A 16,534-nucleotide genomic window follows, 5' to 3' on the forward strand; every position below is an offset into this window, starting at 1 on the left:
TGTTCAGTATTCGCCCTGGAGAGAAACTATGGACATATCAGAGTCAGAAGGTACCCTTTTGGGTTAAGGATGTGGGTCAGTTATGAGAGTAACAGGATTCAATGTGACACTCCTCTGTTCATCATAGAAGGCTCCTCAGAAGAGGAGGAAAGTTCTTATTTCTCTTTCTCTCTGGTCAAATCCAAAGCTAAATGGGACTCAGAGGGAAGATTACAGTACCAGGAGAAGCATTAGGAGTTCTGGAGGCACTTGAGTGCTTCTCAAATTCAAAAGTGCTTGAGGTGCTTGGTTCAAAGGCAGATTCCCCGTCCTGCCCTGGGTTCTTCCCCTTCCCCCAGCCAGCTGCCCAGGGCCCTGAGTGGCACCAAGAGATACCCAAAATGTTTGAGGTGCTTTGGATTCAGGCGCCCTTGAACCAAATATTGAAAATCATCATTCTAAGAAATGTAGTTTTTCAAAATTTGAATTTTAAAACTTTAAACAATTATAAAGCTATTTCTGGGGAGCAGATGTGGCTCAAGTGGTTGAGCGCCTGCTTCCCACATGGGTGGTCCGGGGTTCAGCCCCCAGTGCCTCCTAGAAACAAAGACAACAAGCAAACACATGAAAAAACCAAGTCAGGGGAGCCATTGTGACTCAGTAATGAGCTCCGGCTTCCCTCATACAAGGTCCTGAGCTCATTCCCTGGCCCTGGTGCCATTAAAAAAAAGTTATTTCTTTTTTCTAGTAAAATATTGCTTTCTTAATGCTTCTAGTTTGACTCATTGGATCATCAAAACCCTGTGAAGTAGACAGTATTTATTATTAAATAGTAAAATGAAATTTTTAAAAAAATGAAATGATGTGTGCAAAAGCACTTACCATGGAAACTGGCATATATCCGGTCTCAATAAATATTAGTTATACAGTATATCTAAGAGTTAGATGATACAAGAAATTCACAATCATTTTACCAAAGAGTAAACTGAGGTGCAAAAGTGAAATGACTGACAAAAAGTCATCCTGACTGGTAAAGGCTTTCCAGACCCTGCCCGTTATTATAGCGACAAACCCTAGGAGCTTCCCTGGAAGCAGAGGAACTTTCTGAAATTCGTTTGTCTTCATTCCTGACTGAGTTGTCAAGGTATCAGTGTTTCCAGAGATGTAGAAGAGCAGGGGTTAAAAGTAGCTGGGGCCTGGAAGCATGGGACCTTGGAGACAGGCAGACATGGCTACAAATCCATGCTCCACCACCTAGTAACCCCGTGATTTCTAACAAGTTACATTACCTTTCTGTGCCTTAGTTTCATCATGTGTAAAATTTTGGGGGGTGATTAAATGAGATGATGCAGGTAAGGTGCTTAGCATATTGCCTGGCACAGCATAAGCACTTGATATACATTTAACTATTATTTATGAGTCATTTGCTTTACATGCCAGAGGGACAGAGTCAGCCCAAAATCAGGACTCCCTAGGCTCTTAGAGAAGCTGGAGAGCTGGGATCCGTCCTACCTGAAGCTGAGCACAGAAAAAAGACCCCCCCAGGCAATCCATAAGGGTCTGTCTCTGTGCCCAGCACAGCCTTCTAAAAATGCCATTCACAGACTTTCTACTGAGAAGGTCATGTTAATAACTGGTCCCACTTTGCTAATGATTAGCAAATGATTAGAACCTATGCTGAATGATTAGCTAATGATTAGAACCTATGCTGGCAATGCTAAGGCTGCTGTAGGTGGTAATTTTTTAGCTGCCTTGTGAAAAAGAGAAGTGACTGATTTCAATGACGGACTTTTATCTTTTAAATGGAACCTCAGTAGAGCATGCAAAAGGAAACTGTGGATGCCAGAAGACACTCTTGGGTGCTTCACATCCTCTTCCTAGTAGCTCCAGGTCTGACAAGCTACCCCAAATCCTGAACCCCCAGCCATCCGTTTGGATCAGGGGATAGCTGCCTGTTTGTAGGGAGCTTAAAAATGTCTAAAGTCTGTGGTTTGTAAAAGCATTTTGCTAATAACAAATAATCTACGCTCAAGGAGAGCCTATTCTGTGCTTCAAATTCTGCATATGCCATCTTATTTAATGTGCACAATAGTCCGATGATGGAGGTACCAGTATACCACCCTATTTACAGTTATGACTTGAATCCAGCCTGTCAGAAATAAAACCAGCAAATTACTAGCTGTCCTTAAACAATGGACTTCCCTAAAATATTCGCCATCGGATTGCTCTCCACCCCCCACCCCTCCTTTTTTTTTTTTCCCCAGGAGTTACTTGGGATTGAACCCAGGACCTCATAAATGGGAAGCAGACACTCAACGACTGAGCTAATCCTCTTGCCCCTTTTCTTTTTAATTAAAAAAAGGGAGGGGTGTTTTTAAAAAGATATAATTGCAATGTGATAATAATAGTAACACATCGTTTACGCCAGGCTCTCCGCACACTCGAATCTTTAAGACAACCCTGAGTTAGGTATTGATCCAGACCCATTTTACAGATGAGGGACTGAGGCTCAGAGATGTTCTGTGATTTGCCCAATGCCACAGAGCTAGTAAAAGTCGAGGGAGAGGAAATAAAGGTCAAATAAAATGTCAGCCTGAGAAGGGTGGAGGCAGCCCACGCCGCCGCCAGATCCCGCTCGTCGGCCTTTCTCAAAGCGTCCCCAGCAGCGCAGCAGCTGACGCGGGGAAAGGCGGCGGTCTCCGGCCCAGCCCCCAGCCCTGCCCTGCGCTAATGGGGGTAAAGCTCGTCCGGCGCCATCCTGCAAGACGAGTCTGATAATAGCCCTGATTAAATGGCCGGGAAGCCGAGCGCAGGCTCCCGCCGCCGCCAGCGCCGCGGTGCCCGCGCCGACCAAGCGGGGACCCGCAGAGGCGGGTGCGCTAACTCTCGCGTCTGCGTCCCAGTCCCTGGGCGGCGGCGGCCTGTGCCGGGGTCACCGTCCCCGGGCCTCCATTTCTGGGTGAGAGGCCACACGCGTCCGGGGGAGGCTCGAGCGCCGCCAGCAAAGAAGCGGGTTGAGGCTGGCCCTCCACCATTCAGTCACTCGCCAGGGACCCCGTCAGCTTCGGTGGGAGAGATCTTTCGCAGGCAGAGACCACCTCTAGGGTCACTGGGTGGCGGGACTGAGTGGAGCAGGGCGGGAAGCGCGGTCCGCAGCAGCTCTGGGCGGGTCTCGCAGGTGGAGGCCTGGGACCGAGGCAGCCGCTGGCGATAGGGAGGGGAAGGCGAGGAAAGCGGGAAGAGAACTAGTGGGATCCAGACCCCAGGAGCGAGCGCGCGCCGGCCCATCCCTGGGCTCTGTGCATCCGCGTCTCTGCGCAGCCGCCTCCCGCGATCGCGGCGCTCTGACCGGGGTCGCCACCCCTTGAGCGCTCAGCCACTGCAGAGACGCCTTCTGCATTATTTCCACACAATCCACACCGCCTTTCCGCACCCCGCCGAACCCCTGCCTTCGCAGTTAGGGAGACTAAGGCCAAGAGCGGTCCAGAGAGCCCAGGATCACCCGGCCAGGGAAGGACAAAGGTGGCCTCGAACTCTGACAGTCTCCTCCGAATCTTAGGGGTACGCTGAGATTGTGGGTGCTGTGGAGAGGGGCGCCCCGGCCTGCACTCAGGCAACGAAACGAGAAAGCGCACACGGTGGGCGCTGTGCTCACTTAGACCCCAGCCCGGCGTTGGGCGATCCCGGCGGCCTGCCCGGGTCCTCCTCCTACCAACCCCACCCCCCGCCACGCCTCCCCTGCGGCTGAAACCCTGAGCCCCGCGGAGCCTGCAGATTACTCGGTAATTACCCCAGAAAAGAAAACAATTACAAAGGCCGCCTGGGCCCGCCGTCCACGTGCAGCAGCAAAAGGTCTTTATTTGGCCAGGCTTCGGCGCTGCCGCTCTTAGGGTAGTGGCTCTGCGCGCCGGGGCGCTGTACGTGAAAGTCACATCTGCCCACGCTCGGCAGAACAAAACCTGCGGTCGCTGTGGGCAGACAGCAAAGGCACACACGTGTTTCCAGGCTCTGGGACCGCTATTGGCAAACCGACTGGGAAAATTCAGCGCTTTCTCCTGAACCGCCTCTTCTTCCCGAGCAGTAAACCGATTACGTTAGGAACCGAAATCGACGTGGGGTGGAAGTTAAAAAAGTGCAGCGCCAACAAATTTGGGTCACACGGCGAGGGTTTCATCTTGCTCTGTTCTGAAACCATCCGTGTGCCCATGAGTAAGTGAGTCATTTAGCCTCCTGAGCCTCATTGTTTGCAACCTTAGAATGCGTATCACAATGCCACCTATCTTTTATTGTTATCAACATTAAATATTTTACGGAAAGCCCCTAATACAGCGTCTGGCACATATTAAGTGCACAACAGATGCTATCTGTAATACCTTGAAAAGTTAGCAATCGGGATTTGCAGTATACGCAAATACCCCCAAAATATGTGAGTTAATGGAAGAAAATCAGCGATGAAATAGATTCAGGGCCTATAGCCATTCTAGTGAGGGATCACAGGGAGCCGCCCTGTTCCACTTGGCCGACACTTAGGTTTCTATCAAACTACAGCACCCTGCAGCGGGACCCAGAACCCCTCACACACCTCAAAGGGAAGGCTGTTTTGCAAACTTCTTGAGAGTAGGGTTGGAATTGGGAGTCTTGGACACACCTCCTTGGTCAGATCTAATTTATAGCATCCCTAAATCGAAAAGGAGCCTTTTTTCCAAGTACCAGAATTGGCCAAGTTCATATGAAGTCTTTTGCCTTCACGGAGACATTGCTTTATTTAATCGTCTCTACGATCGCGTTGATAAAGGTATTATAATTAATAATCACAGATGAGGAAACTGAGGCAACACAGCCGGGCCCCAAACAGGTGTTGGAGTCAGGTACCAACACTTTCTTTATTAAAGTTGCTTACTCTGTCTTATTTGTAGTAACATTAACCCACCAAGTCCTTACATTCTAGGAATTATTCTAGCCAAATATTGAAGGGTATGTAACATGCATGACAAATGTGTGTTTTCCATATGAATGTTTTTACTATATCTCCCCAGGTGGGTTTTGAATTCTTGAAGGGCAGGGACCATAAGCAAATAGTCCACCTCACCCTCCCCACACAAGCCTTGCCTGGCTCGATTGAACTCCTCCATAGTTGAGTTCTCTGGCTGTGCATCTTGTTTCCTCAAGTCTCTATCACAATTTCTGCTTGTGTATGTGTGTTTGTGTGTTTATTATCTGTGTCCCCCACCAGACTGTGAGTTGCATGCTGCAGGAATTTTAGGGTCCTGATCACTGTTGTATTCCTGAAGTAGCACAGTACTCACCCAGTCCAGAGTAGGCATTTGGTAATAGTGAATGAATAAACAAATATTCGGCATTATCTTTTCTGAGATGCATACATTTTTGTTGGCTTACATAATGCTTCAAGCCGTCCCGAACCCCCTTGCATTTGGAAACAGGACCCAAGCCCTTAGGAGGGTGTATTTTGCCTAAGGCTGGGACTAATATGAGCTTCAGTCAACACCTTCCGGGGTGACTTGCAATGAGAGCTGGTGTCAGAGACCTGGAGGGCGCTTCCTGCTTGGGTCACTTCCACCTATCTGCCAAACCCCCTGACAAGGACGTGGATAGACTGTCAACAAGAACTGCTGGCTCCGGGTCTCCAAGAGCAAAGGTGGGGAGTGACTGCAGGATGTATGGAGACGCTCCAACAATCAGCAGAGAGAACAGTGCATAGTTGGTTGGTGAGAGCCTGGATCATCTTTCAAAATGCGGAAATTACTATTCAGTTAATTGGGTGGCATCTCCAAAACTGACACTACATTGTGAAAGAAAGGACGGTAGCAAGACAGCTGTGGTTGCTCTACTACAGAAATCGTCTAATTAGTTTTGTGTTTGTTTTAAACACCTAAGAAGCCACAACTCCGGCAGCTCACCCGGCGGGGTTTCTGGGAGCGGCGTGCACAATCCACGCAGCCTCCACGCCTCTGCCGGGGCAGTCCAGGACGCCCGGCCTGCAAGACCTTCATCGCGAAGCAGGGGACGCGTCCTCTGCCCGCTTTCCTCCCCTTGGTGGGGTTTCTGCTTCTTGATGGCAGAAGGGATGCTTTCGAAACCAGAGACTTGCATTGAAATCCCCACTCCGCAGTTTATTATCAGCGTGATTTCAAGCAAATACTTTATCCTTCCTGACAGAAATGGCACTAGGGAGAGAGCCCCAAATTAAAGGAAGTGCCAAAAAAAAACCAATAATCAAGAAATAATAGTGCAGCAATATAAAAAAAAAAGTGCATGCAAAAAATCTGTGATGTACCAAATACCTACATTCTAAATAAAGCCGGGCTCTGACAGCGGTGGGCGGTTGGGACAGGACGGTGGGAAAGGCAGCGGCGGCCCAGGAGAAGGGTTGGCGCTCCAGGAAGGCGGGAGCACGCGTGGAGGAGGAGAAAGAGGACGGAGACGGAGGGAAGAGTAGGTCCGGGTTCCATGCCCACAGCGGCAGAAGAAATCTTTGTGTTTCTCAGGATCGAGCTGTGAGTTTGTCACCAAACTCTGGCGCACGGGTTTCCCCCGGGCGCCGAGAGCCGGTCCCTGCGGTCCCGAGGTCGCGCGAAGAGGCCCGGGAGAGGCCTGCGCGCGGCCCGGCGGGTGCCCTTCACCTCCCGAGCGCACGCTGCCGGGAGAGGAGCGCGGCCTGCCCTGAGCCCACGCGGCATCCCGCTCCCCTGTCCCGCAGCTAGGCGCGAGTGCGAAATCCCGGGCCGAACGCAAACCCCGCAGCCGCCCGGGACCTTCAGGTGAAAAGCGCGGGCCGCGCCCCTCAAGACGCGGGACCTTCGCTTTGCCCAAGAGCGGGAACCCGGCGAGGGCGCCGCCAGCAGCCCGGCCCGGGGGCCTCGGGGGTCGGCGCGGGGTCTACCCATCCCGGGCCCGTTCTCGACGCCTGGGAGGGGAGGGGTCTTTTCTCCGGGACCACCTGGGTTCGAGAAAACCTAACCCCGCCAGGGAATCCCTGGGAGCAGAGGCTAGGACCCGCCTTCTCGCCGCTCGATGAGAGGCGAGGCCGCGCCGCGCGCTCCCGACACGGCGCGGGGCCGCGCGCTGCTCTGGGCGCGCCTGGGGCCGCACCGCTCGGGCCCCGAGAGCGCTGAGGCCGCGCTCTCCACGTTGCTTGGGGCCCGTTTCTTGCGCCGGAAATCGAATTTAGGAATCCAAAGGCACCGAGGCCTGCTGCTGTGCTTTCAAAGAGCGGCAGAGAGGATGGGGATTTCGGGCCACGTTCGAGAGTAGGCGCAGGAAGTGTGGGCAGCTCCGGGTGGGTGTCCCGAAAAGCGGGTCTCCTTTCTCCTTTTCTCCCCTGGCGGGGGTAGGGGGCTAGACACCCGGCGCCTTGGGCCTGACACCCCGGCCCGGAGGACCCCGGCGCAGTTCTTCCACCCGGCGCCTGCGGCCGTTTGGCGAGGCGGGTGGGGAACCAAGTCCGCGCCTCCAGGCAAGGGTTTTGAGTTAGCGTTCTTGAGGCGTTAGTCGAGGGACCTTTGGCCTACAGGGGGAAACCGATTACTTCCTGGCCATTTCCCGGGTCCACTAACTTTTCTGCCTTAGGAACTACAAATGGAAATTTGGAAGGGTGGTTGTATAAAGAGACATCTTCCAATCCTCCGTGGAAATCAAACTCGGATGTAGAACCAAGCTCCAAATTTTAACAGGGTGTAAATAATGATCCTCTGCATACCTTCCAAAACTATCTACACTGCTCTACAGGAGTGCCTGAGATACGTCTCTGCAATCTCGAAATTGCAGTGCAGGATGAAATATAATGAATTTCTGTATTAATATTGGGGTAATAGCTATGTGTCAGGCATTTTACACACATATTATCCATTAATCAACTACGCCGTCGTCCAAGACGGAATTAATATTGGCTTCATTTTAGTACAGGACGAAACTGAGGCTTCGAGAGGTTTAATTAACCTACAGAGAGTCTCACGGCTAATGCGTGCTAAAGTCAGGATTCAAACCCTTCTCCCAAGTCCAGTGCACTTCCCAGTACCCGAAAGCTGCCCCCGCCCGCCAGTCGTCAACCAGAGAAGGGCCTCTGAAGACGAGTTAACGTTGCTTGTTCCAGCCCTCCCGGGCACTTTACCTGTTAACCCGCCCTAACCTTGGGGTTTGAAGGGGCCTCAGAAATTGACTTTCTCCGCTACAGGACAACTGTGAATCGCCCCTTGACAGTACCTCTCTGCGATGCACCAGTTCCCCGTTTTTATAGCACCTTATTGATTTGCAAAGGCAATAAATCTAAAAGGAAAGACGGTGTACCTGATAATTATGTTGTAGCATACGTTTTACTGCCGCGGTTTCAACACCAACAAGATGCATAGCTTGCTAGGGATCCCGGACCGGCTCACCTCTGCGCCCGGATCTGTTTAAAGGGCCTTTTCAAGACCTCTGGACCGCCGCCTGTCTGCGCGCTCGCTCTGCTTTTCCTGCCTTTCGTTTTACCCGTAATAGGCTGAAAAGGCTGTCTGCCTGCGCACAGAAGTCCCCAAACTGGGCTAAGGCCGCATCCGCACTTGGGAAAGAGGGAGGAAACGGATTTTCATTTGGAGCAATTCAAGTTTCCTCTTGCCCCTTCACTCTTTCTGAAAATGTCCCTATTATTCGTATTCCAGTCTAAACCATTAAGATAATTAAGAAAAGCCATGTCGTTTCCTCAGTGTGGAAATGCCACGGCGAGTTTTATTTTATATTTGAGGTATAATTCCATGGCAAGTTTTGAAAACTAAATTGGGAGAACAAGACCAGTGACACTTTGCTGAAGCAGAAATCAAGGTCGAGACAAACGATGAGTACCACCCCCACCCCCCCACCACAAAAGCAAATAAACAAAAAACAAAAAACTCATGGTGGAAATCTTCCTTCCTGAACAAACCCTAAGGATTTGACACAGGAAAGAAGGAAATGTCAGTTACATTGAGAAGGTGTGTTTATGTGTGTATGTGTGTTGGGGTAGAGGGTATTAATAACCGAATTGTCTGCGTTGTCCAAAAAACAGCAAAGGACCGAGGATTCGAGATTGGAAACTGATCCTCAAAAACATCCGGTGGCTGAAGCCTCTGTGTTTCCCAGGTTTAGTCTGAAAGCCTTCTGCTCGCAGCCGGCGTTAGCTCTACTACTGACCTCACGTGAACAGCCTGATCACAGCTGCAGGGCCAAGGTCTGACCACGGACATGGCCTGGGGTGCGGGTCCCACTGTGCTCTCTGCCTCTAGCCGGTGGAGACGCCTGAGAGGGCAGGATGTGCCGCTCAGCCACGCTGAACTTGGTTTTCTCTCTTTATAAAGCAAATGGAGTTGGACTAAACGGCGGCGTAAACTCCGAGCACCAAAAATCTACGGCTTTACGAATTTCACAAAACATTTGCACATATATACTTTGTACCTCAGACTGATAGCAGAATACATCTCTTAGTTATGTTCATGCAACACCTATTGACAAGACAACTCACGGCTTTCCCAGATGTCATTTTGCTTACACAAACCTTCTCAGAAGCTATTTTGACTTTTCTTTCCCATACGTTTATTTCAGGAGCTGGAGGGTGGGGGAAAGTAAGGGAAAGAGAAAGACCAGTGGGAAATGAGGGCTGTTTTTTTTTCCTTCTCCCCCCCCCCCTTTTTTTTTTTTAAGACCCACCGAGAGACTCCTAATCGCCAGACCGACTGGCTGGAAAGGAGTGCAAATATTTACATGTACAACTTGAGTGTGTGTTAACTTGAGTTTACACGGCTCCAAGAGAAGCGGATTACCCTGCGAATTCGGAGAATTTGAGTTATTCAGGCTCAGCAAGGCCGTGGGAAGACCTGCTCGCAGCCCAGTTTGCTAAGGCAGAGGACGGCGCGTCCGAGGAGCCCGGGCGCGGCGAGTCGCTCACTCGCCCCCTGCACGTGGCGTGGTCGCCGCAGGGTGCCGCGCTCCCGGCAACGCGCCCCGACCTCGCCTTCCCTCTGGCGGCGGCCTCATCTTCCAGAACCCTCTCGGGAATAGGAACCCTAGACAAGAGGCGCAAGGGTGGGCAGCACCCCCGTGGTGCGGGGGATAGGGCACCTTTGGCAAAGGCTCGCGCCTCTCTCCTAGCTCAGCTTTTGCAGGGCTGCGTCTCTTGGTTATAAAGGCAGACAGCCTTTGGGGCCCCACGAGTGCGGGGACCGATTCCTGGGGGCCGCCCGGAGGATGGGGCGAAGGCGGCAGTTTAGCCTCTGCCACGCCGGCGCCGGCTCCGCCGCGCGGGTTTCCGCTCTGCTTGGCGCTCCCCAACTTTCTTGCGGTACTTTGTGCGCCGGGAGAGAAAAGAATGGAGGCGGCAAGAGCTCCCTGCGGCTTCCTCTGCTTGAGGTTCCCGCACTGGGCCCACGCTCGGGGTCCCGAGTCTGAGGCCGCCCCCAAGGTGCCCTCGCTCGACAGCGCGCACCGCCCTCCCGAGGCCAAACTGCGAGGCTGGGCGGGGGCGCCCGCAGCGGCCGCGCCTCCCTGGAGAGCGGCACCTTCGTCGCCAAAGGGGTGGGGGGACCCGCGGACTGCCCCCGCGCGAAGCCACGCGGGCTCCGCGTCCGGGGGGCGTCCTGCCCGCCGCCGGCCCCGCCCCCGGGAGCGGAATCAGGAAGCGGTGACGTGCGGCGTCGCTGACTGGCTGCGGGCCGCGGGGACCGCCGCCGCCAGCAAATTAAGGCGCCGAGCTGCGAGCGCCGGGCGCAGTGTCCTTGGCCCCGCGCGGTGCTCCGCTCGCCGGGTGCTCGCGCCGGCCGCTTCCCTCCGGCAGCGGCTCTCGGCCGGACGCTGCCTCCCTGCAGCCCGGGCCCCTTCTGCCACCCCCAGCGGGTGGAGGGAGGACGGACGCGGGCAGGGGGCGCCCCGAGAGCCCCGGGCCGGGCGCGGCTGATGCTGCGGCTGTGGGCGGCGCAGCCTCTGGTCCTGCCGAGCGCGCCCTGCGCTGGTGCACCCCCTCGAGCCCGCGGTTGGTTTTCTTCCTGCCAGTCCGCCTAGTTGGAAGTCCCTGCGGCTCTGGGGGCTGTGCGGTCGGGGAGCGAATAGGCCGGTGTAGAGGGCTTGGGGCGCGGGCAGGGGGGGGTTGCTGGGGCCGACTCGTCCGGAGTCCCCGGCTCCTCTGTGACGGCACGCGGAAACTTTGCTCTGCGTTTCGTGTCTTTATCTCCCTTGGATAAGCTGGACGGCAGCTCGGCAGGCCCCGTCCCTGGCCAGGACCGCTCGCTGGGGACCATGGAGTTCACGTCGTCGCCCAAGCCCCAGCTCTCCTCCCGGGCCAACGCCTTCTCGATCGCCGCGCTCATGTCCAGCGGCGGCTCCAAGGAGAAGGAGGCCGCGGAGAACACCATCAAACCCCTGGGTAAGTCGGTCCGTCTAGCTGTCCGCGAGTTAGACGCAGCGTGCCCCGCTGTCTCGCGAGCGGAAGCCGGGTATGCCGCGGGTCCGTCTGTCCCTCTGTCCCCTGGCTAAGGGGGGCTACAGAAGGTGATGGCTCGGGTGGCCAACTTTCCTGGCAGCCGCCGACCCTTGGGCGGAAGGTCACTCGTCGGGGCGATAGGAGATTTTTCTCTTTTTGCACTCGTTGTCTTCGGGGGCTTCTGGTTTCTCAGTTTGTTAAATACTAGCGGTATCGAAACTCATATTTGGGGCTGTCCCTACTTATTTGCCCACAATCCCGGTCTCAAGTCGGATATTGGGCTTTGTTTCTCAGTGGGTGTGTAACTTTGCCTGAGAAGTTATTTATTTAATCCAGGAATAAATAATAAAACTCCTTTGACGACAACAGAATTTACTCTGCGTGTAACAGCCGCTTGTGCATTTGAAACTAGGAGATCCTCATAACTTCATAAGAACACAGTTTAATTCTTATTTAATTTAATTATTGTCAGTCCCTTCAAACCACTGCAAACTGATGTAGAAAAAGCCATTTCCCTCACCCCCATGAACCATTTTCCTCACAGAAGCTCCAGGGTTGTCAGTAAGACATCAATTTATAACTGCCATTATTTTTAGTTGAGGCTGGCAAAAAACATTAACCTGTAACTATTTCGCAAATTCTCCAACTTTTAGTTACACTGTTTATTTAACAACCATTACCATTTATAGAATATACCAGGCTCAGAGTAAAGGGAGAGCAGAGATTATGCTCCCCTCACTACAAGGGAATTGTGTGGGAAAGGAACTGCCCAAGATAAGTGTTTAGAATCTCTTTACAATCGAAGGAGAAAGAAATATCGTATAGAAAGAAGGGTTTTTTATCATCACTTCTGAGTGCCCAGGAAATAATTATTATACATCTGATCAGCTGGTGGACCTAGAATAGTGAAAAAGAGCAGATAGTAAATTCAAGGTAATTTTTCTTTTTAAACCCTTGATTTTTTCCCTTCTTTCTTCCATTCTTACCAACACTTTAACATCTCACATACAAAACAGGAAGAAGAGAAGGAAAGAGAAGGAGAGAAGAAAATAAGGGGTCTGGGCAGAAGTGAGAACTAAAATCCCTGAAGCAATTTAGAATCAAGGAAAGGAAACCAGAATATCTACAGAAAGCATAATGCCAAAAAGTCTCTCCCCCAACTTTGCCAAGTTTTCACTCCCTTTTCCTGGTTCATCTCATCTTCCCCCGTGTAAATCTAAACCTAACAAGGGCATTGAAGCGGTCAAACAAAACCGCAATTGTTTAGAAACAAGTTTACTACCAGTTTCAAAACTCTGTTTGCGGGACTTCCCAACGTTACCTATTCCTTTTCCGGGGACTCCTGAATTCTTTACAAACACCCCCATCTTAATTTGGGAACTAGCAGAGAATGAGGGCCCAGGGTTTTTGAAAGTTCCAAGCGGAAGTACATACAAGCAAACTGGGATACATGCTAGCTCCACTGTCATTTCCACATCGCTTCCATCTCTATTTATTTTCCTGGGGGAAAAAAAACCACACTTTCTATCTAAATTCTAAACCATAAAGCTGTTCTCAGCTCCCAGCACACTCCCCTGCACACAGTCTGTAAAAGCTCTCCCCTGGGCTTTTGAGAGGGGCTCTGAAAGAATTGGCAGGCATTCTTTTCCCTTACACTGGCCAGATCAACAGAGCACAGTTAGTAACTGGAAGCCAAAGACACCAGTGAGAGAAACGTTAAGAGACTGTAGTATCTTGAAACACTTGGTACGATGTTGATGCAAACTGTAGGATGTGGGTCGACCATGCCCCAAGAGTGCCTGTTTAAATGTATTAATTCTGTTTCAAAGAGATGCTTCAGACCATTGGGGCATTTCTATATGGTTTTCTTTACCCTCAACTTCCCATCCCTGACACACTGATCTGTTGTGGGCTTAGTTAGGGAGCTTGCCTTTTTCAATTGTCAGAAAATAAGAAACTTTCTCAGCCATTTGTTATTTCCTATAAAGACATAATGCAAGTTGTTTCTGAAAATATTAGTAGAAAATAACAGGTTGTCATGGCCTGGCACCCTTTGAATTAAAAATAATTAAAAATAATTAAAATTAGATTGATTTTTTTCTTAATTTAAAAAATTTCCATGAGTTATTATTCTTATCTTACATTATTATTGTAAGAGAAGGAAAGGTAACTGTTCAGTAGGTTTGTTGGTTTCTTTATTTCCTGCTTGCCTCTCCTATGTCAGGGAGAAGCATGGGAAAAAACATTTTATATGATGTATACCTGTCATATGTGTCTGTACACATCATATGTATATATATCCATACATTTGGAACGTGAATTGATTCCTTGAAGGCATTTAGAAACATTTGGAGATCAGTTTCACATTGCAGATTCAAGTTTTTTCTTTTTTAAGGGGTGGAAGGTAATTGGGACAATTACAAAAGTCTCCCTGTATTCCATCAAAGTGACTGGTGTAGTCTGAGGCCCTTATCAGCTGTGAAGGAGAATGTTTAGTTCAGAGGCAGTGACTGGTATTCCAACTTGCTGGTGGATGGTAAAGCGATCTTCCTATTTTAATACCCTGCTAGCCTGGGTTTGGGGTGTTTTTCCTTGCTTCCAGGATCTTTCCTGGGAAAAAATACACACATCACTCCTCAAGCAATTGTTCCAAGCCTGTATGAAAAAAATGACCTCAGAGAGCCTGTTCCCATGATTTAGCAAGCTGGGTGGTGACATTTTTTCTTTCCTAAGATCTCGGGCTGGGAGGGGTACTGTAAAAATTGTCTCCCATCTTAAAGTCTAGGAAACTTTTGAGTGGCCGCCAGAGATATGAAAGGACTTATTTTATATTATTTACCACATCCACACTTTTCTCCCGTTCCCGTGTACACCTTCCATTTTCTTTTATGGAGAGTGAATTCCAGGAGGGAAGGGAAAGTTTCTCTCAATGTGAGAAAGGTAGTAATCTCTCCATTCCCTTGGTGCCTGGGGGGGAGGGAGGGTTGGAGTCTAGTCCAGTTATCAAAGGAGGAGGACTTGCGGTAGACACCACGATCTGCAAAGTCTAGAATTTAGAAGGGAAAAGATTGCATTTTTATCCTTCATGATCACCACCTTTCCCTTCCTCTGTCCCTCACATTTTTATTCCCCAGAGTGGGTTTCAGTAATGGTAAAAAGCCCTGGTTCTGGAACTCACCGGGTTGGTTCAGCAAGCAAGCGCTGGGCATGTCACTACATGGGAACTGCACGCATGTTCTGTCAAGCAACGAGTCATCGCTGCTGTTGTGGAGTTTCTGAGCTAACTTTTCCAAAGTCCAGTCCAGGTGCTTGTTTTAGTTGTGTGGTTCTCTCTCCCCGACTCCTTCCTGGCGTGCCGGTGTCAGCTGTCAATCTCCGCTCCCTTTGCCTTCAGAGCAATTCGTGGAGAAGTCGTCCTGCGCGCAGCCCCTGGGCGAGCTGGCCGGCCTGGACGCTCACGCCGAGTTCGGCGGCGGCGGCGGCGGCGGCCCGTCCTCCTCGCTCTGCACCGAGCCGCTGATCCCCACCACCCCCATCATCCCAAGCGAGGAAATGGCCAAAATCGCCTGCAGCCTGGAGACTAAGGAGCTCTGGGACAAATTCCACGAGCTGGGCACGGAGATGATCATCACCAAGTCGGGCAGGTAGCTGGGCCTCTGCGGGCAGATCGGGCGCGGGGAGGCCGGCTGGAATCCTGGAGCCCGGGGAGGAAGCTTCGCTCCCAGAACGGCTTCTTTCCAGTCCACTTGCCTCTGGAAAGAGCTGCTGGGTAGCGTCCACGGGCTTGCGTTCTCGGGACCTCACTGGTGGGGAGTCCGTCCCACCCTGGCCCGGAGAAGGGTTGGGGCAGGGGAGGCGAGGCGCCAGGCTGCGCCCCCGCCGCAGGGCATTTGCCTTAGAAGGAGCCAGCCCCGGCCCCTGGCCTCCAGGGATTGCAGCTTCCGGGTTCCTGCGCCTCAATTTGCAGAAGCCGCTAGCTCCTGCTAAAATGCAAAATGAGGACTGGGCGGGAGAATGAAATTTGAAACGACAAACCTTTCCCAGGACTTGGGCAGGCGGCCCCGGCGGGGCGCAGCGAGCCGCGTGGGGGCCGGCGGCTGCACCGGCCTCTCCCAAGGCTCGGGGGCTCGGGGGCCCGCCGAGACCCACTTTGCCTCTGTTCCTTTGGCGGGAGCGGAGTCTCGGGGATGCCGGTGGGTTTCGGGACCCCGGAGACTTCTGCTCTTGGAGCCTAATGAGCTGGATCAGTAAAACCGTAGGCTTTTCCCGCATCACAGACCTCGTGTTTAAAAATCACTTATCACCTAGCAGTGAGGACTCGGTCAAGGTGACCCTTGGGAGAAGGTGGGACCTCTCCACATTCACTGCTTTACGGCTTTACAAGAAATAAAAGGGGGCTGGGGTGCCCGGGTCGCGAGGGGATTGGGACCCTTTTCCTCCCTGCCTAATTGGCCTTGTCAGCTCTTTAGGCAGAGGGAGCTTTGGTCAAATCTCTTTGTCTCCCTGTGTCAGGAGGATGTTTCCAACCATCCGGGTGTCGTTTTCGGGTGTGGATCCAGAGGCCAAGTACATAGTCCTGATGGACATCGTCCCCGTGGACAACAAGAGGTACCGCTATGCCTACCACCGGTCCTCCTGGCTGGTGGCCGGCAAGGCCGACCCGCCGCTGCCTGCCAGGTGGGTGGCTTCCAGTTTTCTCAGGAGCAAACTGTGTGTTAATCATGCAGGCTGACTGTCTCTGGCCCCCGCGGTTTGAATTCTTAGCAGGTCTGTTCTTAATTCTGGTAAGAGAGCATTCCGAGCTGGACATCGCAGGGTTAATACAAAATATGGGTTAGTCTCTGAGAAACACAGAGTTTATGCATAGATAAAACACTGTCTTTATTCTTAACTTTCATCGTAATTTATTTCTGTTTGCTTTAAATTTTATTGAAATATTCGTTGGAAATCTGGACCTATTTTTAATGGCACCCATCGTTTCTAATCGTCCATTTAAAATGGGACTGAGTAAACCTACTGAGGAAGTGGTTGCCTTCAAATTCTTTTTGGAAGGGTGATTATATAGTAAAGTGGTTGCTTATCGTAAATAGTTGTTTAAAATATGGCTATTTC

At 51.6% G+C, this 16,534-nt stretch overlaps 1 protein-coding gene across 1 annotated transcript in view; it reads left to right on the forward strand.

Annotated features, from left to right (window-relative positions):
- The first annotated feature begins 10,810 nt into the window (after positions 1–10,810).
- The window catches only part of TBX20 (T-box transcription factor 20), a 59,180-nt gene continuing 53,456 nt past the window's right edge, over positions 10,811–16,534 (forward strand). The window contains exons 1-3 of the mRNA XM_004457120.4: positions 10,811–11,365; positions 14,817–15,066; positions 15,935–16,099. Of these exons, the coding sequence (XP_004457177.1) occupies positions 11,239–11,365; positions 14,817–15,066; positions 15,935–16,099 (542 nt within the window). The 5' untranslated portion in view covers positions 10,811–11,238. The remainder of the gene's footprint in view (positions 11,366–14,816; positions 15,067–15,934; positions 16,100–16,534) is intronic.

Source organism: Dasypus novemcinctus, chromosome 5 (genome assembly GCF_030445035.2).
Source record: "Dasypus novemcinctus isolate mDasNov1 chromosome 5, mDasNov1.1.hap2, whole genome shotgun sequence".
Lineage (NCBI taxonomy): Eukaryota > Metazoa > Chordata > Mammalia > Cingulata > Dasypodidae > Dasypus > Dasypus novemcinctus.